Source organism: Bos indicus, chromosome 10 (genome assembly GCF_029378745.1).
Source record: "Bos indicus isolate NIAB-ARS_2022 breed Sahiwal x Tharparkar chromosome 10, NIAB-ARS_B.indTharparkar_mat_pri_1.0, whole genome shotgun sequence".
Taxonomy (NCBI): Eukaryota; Metazoa; Chordata; class Mammalia; order Artiodactyla; family Bovidae; genus Bos; species Bos indicus.
In genome coordinates, this window is record NC_091769.1 from 23,047,635 (window position 1) to 23,054,684 (window position 7,050).

Genomic DNA, 7,050 nt, shown 5'->3' on the forward strand with positions numbered 1-7,050 from the left:
CTTAGAGTTTCCACTATGGTTGACTATTGGATTTTGACAAATGCTTTTTCTACAAATTGCTGCTGCTGAACTAGCTCATCTTATTGTTGACTCATAACTCCTCCACTTCCCGTGAGATGTGCTCCTCATCTTCTTTGTCTTGGGCCAAGTATGCATGTAGCGTGATAGCAAATGACACCCACTTCTCTTCAAGGTCACCCATTATTGTGAGACTGAAGTAGGTGAGGGACAGACAAGTCTGTGGGTTCCAGTTGTCCTCATAGTTCAAGTGTGACTTTGTCTGTCACGGTTTGCCCATACTTTTGTCCCCATCAGACTTTTCTTTACAAATGTTGCCCTCAGTTCAGCTTTGCTCAGTTCAGTTGCTCAGTTGGGTCTGACTCTTTGTGACCCCATGGACTGCAGTACGCCAGGCTTCCCTGTCCATCACCAACTCACAGAGCTTACTCAAACCCATGTCCGGTGAGTCAGTGATGTCATCCAACCGTCTCATCCTCTTTTGTCCCCTTCTCCTTCCACCTTCAATCTTTCCCAGTTTCAGGGTCTTTTCCAATGAGTCAGTTCTTCACACCATGTGGCCAAAGTATTGGAATTTCAGCTTCAGCATCAGTCCTTCCAATGAATATTCAGGACTGATTTCCTTTAGGATGAACTGGTTGAATCTCCTTGCAGTCCAAGGGACTCTCAAGAGTCTTATCCAACACCACAGTTCAAAAGTATCAATGTTACTCTAATCTGACTTAAAGTGAATTTAGTCTCGACACCAGATATAAAGATAACAACTTTGTACAGACTCGTCCACCAGCTCTAGCCATTGCCTGAGTTCTAATCCCTAGAACTAATCTCTTATTCCTCATCACCCATGGTTCTGCTTTTCTGATTGTGCCCTGACACAAAGTCTAAGAGGAAACGATTAAGGAAATAGTTTTGATGGTGATTCCACACAACTAGACCCAGGTTTGTGATGAAGTAAAACTGCCAGTTTAAAGTATTCATTTCGATATTTGGCAAAACTAATACAATTATGTAAAGTTTAAAAATAAAATAAAATTAAAAAAAAAGAAAAAAAATAAAGTATTTATGGGGCAAGTTTTCAAATTTAGACAACTTTACACATGTTCTGTACAGTGGATTTAGGGTCAAAAATTCAAGTGGAGAATATATTAGTAGAAAATTACTCTGGACACCTGTTTCCAAATAACGTAAAAGGTGCCTTTAACTGGAACTAAATCTTCTGATCCAGACCACAACTTAAATAACCACAGGACTATCATTTCTTGTCTAGGGTCTGTGGGTGTGCATTTCAGCTGGGGTCCTGCAGCAGGGGGGCTCTCGCTTACTAAGCTCCAGGGTTTTTGTACAGCTTTTCCTATTACTTCAAGCACTGTGAGTCACGGAGAGCACAGAAGTACTTTGCAGAGTCTTCCAGTTGTAAGGCTGAAATGGTGAGGCTGATGGATTTATCTGCTTTCTTAAAGTTTACAGAGTAGCGGTCTTCCTTTGCATTTGTCACTTCTGAACCCTGACGAATAACGTAAGTCATCTGTCCACTGGGAAGTTGCTTGTACCAGTAAAGGTAGTAAGTGCCCCAACTTGTTTCATACCGACAATTCAGGGTGACTGACTTCCCCACTTGGCTGGATACATTTGACTGGCCTTGAGTAACTTTCTGGGACACACCAGATCCTGTGGGGGGGGAAAAAAAAATCAGAAAACAAAGATGAAGCAGTGAATAAAATAGTGTAGGAGTTATTTAGGATCCAAAGACAAAAAACTGAAATCATAAGGTGCCTGCTTTCCCCCAGTCCTCCTTTCCTCCCAAGTCCCTGTGAAGCTCCACATGCCTGTGTGCAGTCCTTTCACCCTGAATACTCGCACCCATGTTTGGAAGCATCCCTACCAGAGAAGGTGAAGGCCAGTAACACCCAGAGCAGACTGGAGAGCGGCATGAAGCATGGATTCCCCTGTTGAAATGTGCTTAGTTCTGCCTCAAGCTGAGAGTTCAGTGTCTTTGAGTGCCTGGCAGCACATATACATACTACCCGGTACCCGTGTGACTCCCCGCAACAGGAAGTGGGGGTTGTCATTTTCATAGACCACGTGGTCTGTGCATGCATGGGAAAAAGTCTGGCTCACCACAGACCTTTACTTTGTCTGCTTCTCTTTCCCGGGTCATTAAATTAGGCAGATCCTGAAGGAAGTCATGAAAAAAGCAATCAGTATTAAAATTCGAGCAGAGGAGAACTGAATATTAGACAAGTTGATGTCCATTGATAATTATTCAGCAAAATAGTTTTGCCATCCTGTTTAAGATATAATTTACTATAGCCTATGAAACTTTCTGTAATCTACTAACAGGTCGTTCATTTAGCCTATTCTTACTTTTCTCCACCCAGAATGTAATGACTCTTTTAAAAAACTTGTAGATCTTAGGCTTCTTGGTGAATGGAAATTTTATTCAAAATAATTAATATATCTGTCTTTGTATTGAGTTTTGTGACTCTATTTAGGTTTTTCAATAAATAAAATTACTTCACCATGAAATGACAAAAAAAAAATGAGTTCATCTGACTTTCAGCATCTATCCAGTTTTAAATTTTGAAAGAAATTATACAGTAATAAAATATTCTTTTGAAATTTGAAATTGAGTCTTATTTATTAGACTTTGAGGAAGATCAGGATATTCACTCCTGTCCCCTCCACATATAGAATTGCATTTATTAGACCATGTGCCCTGGCATTGTCCTGATGTCACATTTTCTATGTCATTGGTCCCAAGTGTTCAGTCTCACTTGTTAACGGCTCATTATTTTTCTCTTTGTAAAATAAATTCAAGATAATATGCCAGATCTTTCTGTGACATAATGCTGTAATGTTCTCCTACAAAACTTGGTATCTACAGGTTTTAAACACTTTTTTGTTGTTGTTCAGTCACTAAGTCATGTCCAAACTTTGTGACCCCATGGACTGCAGCACCCCAGGCTACACTGTACTTCAATATCTCCCAAAGTTGCTCTAATTCATGTCCATTGTGTCCATGATGTTATCTAACTACCTCATCCTCTGCTGTACCTTTCTCCTTTTGCCTTCAATCTTTCCCAGCATCAGAGTTTTTCCAATGAGTCAGCTCTTTGCCTCAGGTGGCCAAAGTTTTGGAGCTTCAGCTTCAGCATCAGTCCTTCCAGTGAATATTCACGGTTGATTCTATTAGGACTGACTGGTTTGTCCTCCTTGCAGCCCTAGGGACTCTCAAGAGCTTTCTCCAGCACCACAATCCAAAGGCATCAATTCTTCAGCATTCAGCCTTATTTATGGTCCAATTCTCACACCACACATGACAACTGGAAAAACCATAGCTTTGATTATACAGACCTTTGTCGGCAAAGTGATGTGTCTGCTTTTTAACATGCCATCTTAAGCTTCTTGGGGGCACAAGTGCTTAAGAACATGCCTGCAAACTCAGGAGACATAAGAGATGTGGGTTTGATCCCTGGGTCAGGAAGATCCCCTAGAGGAGGGCATGGCAACCCACTCCAATATTCTTGCCTGGAAAATCTCATGAACAGAGGAGACTGGAGGGCTATGGTTCATAGGGATGCAGAGCCGGACACGACTGAAGCAACTTAGCCCACCTGCTGGTTTGTCATATCTATTCTTCCAAGGAGCAAGCATCTTTTAATTTCATGGCTTCAGTCACCATCCATAGGGATTTTGGAGCCCAAGAAAGTAAAATCTGTCATTACTTATATTTTTTCCTTTTCTATTTGCCATGAAGTGATGGAACCAGATACCATGATCTTAGATTTCTGAATGTTGAGTTTCAAGCCACTTTTTTCACTCTCCTCTTTCACACTCATCAAGAGGCTCTTTAGTTCCTCTTCACTTTCTCCCATTAGAATGGTATCATCTGCATATCCAAGGTTTTTGATATTTCTCCCAGCAATCTTGATTCCAGCTTGTGATTCATCCAGCCCAGCATTTCCCATGTTATACTCTGCATATAAGTTAAATAAGAGGACTGACAATACAGCCTTGACGTACTCCTTTCCCAATTTGGAACCAGTCAGTTGTTCCACGTCCTGATCTAACTGTTGCTTCTTGACCTGCATACATGTTTCTCAAGAAACAAGTAAGGTGAGCTGGTATTTTCATCTCCTTAAGAATTTTCCAGTTTGTTGTTATACACACAAAGTTTTTAGTGTAGTCAATGAAACAGATGTTGTTCTGGAATTCCTTTACTTTCTTCATGATCCCGTGAATGTTGGCAATTTGATCTCTGGTTCCTCTGCCTCTTTGAAACCCAGTTTGTATATCTGGAATTTCTTGGTTCACGTACTGCTGAAGGCTAGCTGAAGGATTTTAAGCATAATCTTACTGGCATGTGAAATGAGCACACTTGCATAATAATTTGAACAATCTTTGTTATTACCCTTCTTGGGACTGGAATGAATACTGACCTTTTCCAATCCTGTTCAAACACTTAGTATATGTCAATACCACAGAACTTAATGATTGAAGTTTTGTATACATGATCATGAAATATGTATGTCTCAATCTTCCGCTTGGTTTCATCATTTTAATAGATAAATTCATTTAAAAGAAACAAAAGCAAACAAACAAGAAGGAAAGGAAGTATAGACACAGTCTCCAAAACAGTGCCAGTTCTTAGAATTTAAGTTCAAAAGAACTCATTAATGAGTGATACAGGGAGGAGAGTTTATATGAGGTTGAACCATCTATTCTTCTGTCCCATTAGAACTCTGAGTGACAGGCAGCTGATGTCCTGGTTTCTAATTATTTACAAGGAAGCAGAGGAGACCACAAATGCCCAGAGCAGTCTGGGGAACAGCAAGATAATACATATATTATATGTGTCAGTATATTATATTTATCACATGTTTTATATCCACCTTTTTATGCATAGTTGTGAAATTGATCACATTTGTAAATTCTTATTACCACCACTAAAATTAAGGTACAGAACCATTCCACCACCCTAAAGAACTTGCTTTGCCAACCATCCCCACCTCTGCAACCCTTGAAAACTGCTGATGCCTTGGTTTCCAATTATTTGTAACTAGGCAGAAGAGACCACAAAGTCCCACTACAGCCTGGGGAGCAGCTTGATATTCTAAAATATATATGCTAATATAATAATTACATATACATACCAGGAAATTTATATTGCCCAGATTTTATTAAAATACAGATCGTGATCTGATACCTCAGTTTTATATTCACTCTGGTTTTGATACATAGCTCTGTGAAACTTTATCACATATATAGGCTCTTGTTAAAATCATATCAGTTGCTCAGTCGTGTCCGACTCTTTGTGACCCCATGAATCACAGCACACCAGGCCTCCTGGTCCATCACCAACTCCCGGAGTTCACTCAGACTCACATCCATCGAGTCAGTGATGCTATCCAGCCATCTCATCCTCTGTCATCGCCTTCTCCTGCCCTCAATCCCTCCCAGCATCAGAGTCTTTTCCAATGAGTCAACTCTTCACATGAGGTGGCCAAAGTACTGGAGTTTCAGCTTTAGCATCATTCCTTCCAAAGAAATCCCAGGGCTGATCTCCTTTAGAATGGACTGGTTGGATCTCCTTGCAGTCTAAGGGACTCTCAAGAGTCTTCTCCAACACCACAGTTCAAAAGCATCAATTCTTCGGCGCTCAGCCTTCTTCACAGTCCAACTCTCACATCCATACATAACCACAGGAAAAACCATAGCCTTGACTAGACAAACCTTTGTTGGCAAAGTAATGTCTCTGCTTTTGAATATGCTATCTAGGTTAGTCATAACTTTCCTTCAAAGGAGTAAGCGTCTTTTAATTTCATGGCTGCAGTCACCATCTGCAGTTGTTACCACCACTGAAATCACGACATAGAACTGTTAAAAGAAACCCTCTTTGCACACCCTCCTGAGGCCTGCAATTCTTTGCAACCCAGGTCAGTACTGATCTACTTTCATCTTTGTATTTTATCCTGTTGAGACTATTGTATAAGTAGAATCACACTATATATACAATCATAATAATCCAGTAAGTGTAATCATACACCATGTAGCCTCTAAGATTGATTGTTTTTTACTCAGCATAACATTGTGAGATCCATCTAAACTATTGCATATATCAATAATCTTTTCTTTTAATCACTACAGACTGTCCCCAACTTAGTATAATTCAATTTAGGATTTTTGACTTTACAGTAGTGAGAAATTGGTAATCATTCAGTAGAAACCATACTTGGAATATTGAAGTTTTATCTTTTCCTGGCCTGGCAATATGCAGTATGGTATTTCCTGGTGATTCTGGGCAGCAGTAGTGAGCTGAGCTCCTGGTCAGCCTCAAAATCATGAGTGTCAACAACCAACACATTTACAGCCATTTCATACCCATATAACCACCCTGATTTTCACTTTCAGTACAGTACTCAACACATTCATAAGATTTTCATCATTTTAGTATAAAAGAGACTGTGTGAGACAATTTTTTCCCAATTGTAAGCTACTGTAAGTATTGGCCACATTTAAAGGAAGTTACCACTTCCCTGATAGCTGAGTTGGTAAAGAATTTGCTGCAAAGCAGGACACCCTGGTTTGATTCCTGGGTTAGGAAGTTCTTCTGGAGAAGGGATAGGCTACCCACTCCAGTATTCTTGGGTTTCCCTTGTGGCTCAGCTGGTTAAGAATCCACCTGCAATGCAGGAGACCTGTGTTCGATCCCTGGATTGGGCAGATGCCCTGGAGAAGGGAAAGGCTACCCACTCCATTAGTCTGGCCTGGAGAATTCCATAGAGAGTCCACAGGGTCGCAAAGAGTCAGACATGACTGAGTGACTTTCACTTTCAAGGGAAGCTAGGTTAAATATATTAGATGGGTTATCATCTTTAAAATTTTATTTTTATTGAAGTATAGTTTCTTTACAATGTTAGTTTCTGCAGTGCAGCAAAGAAAATCTGTTATACATGTATACGTTGATCTCCACTCTTTTTTAGATTTCCTTCCCATATTAAATGAACTTTTGACTTTCTATTGTTTCAACTT

At 40.1% G+C, this 7,050-nt stretch overlaps 1 gene segment (V, D, J or C); it reads right to left on the reverse strand.

Moving 5' to 3' along the window:
• Positions 1 to 1,357: 1,357 nt before the first annotated feature.
• On the reverse strand, positions 1,358 to 2,036 carry LOC109564214 (T cell receptor delta variable 1-like). The segment is given in 2 exon segments: positions 1,358 to 1,686; positions 1,901 to 2,036. Coding segments are annotated over 2 exon segments (363 nt in total).
• Between the last annotated feature and the right edge of the window lie 5,014 nt (positions 2,037 to 7,050).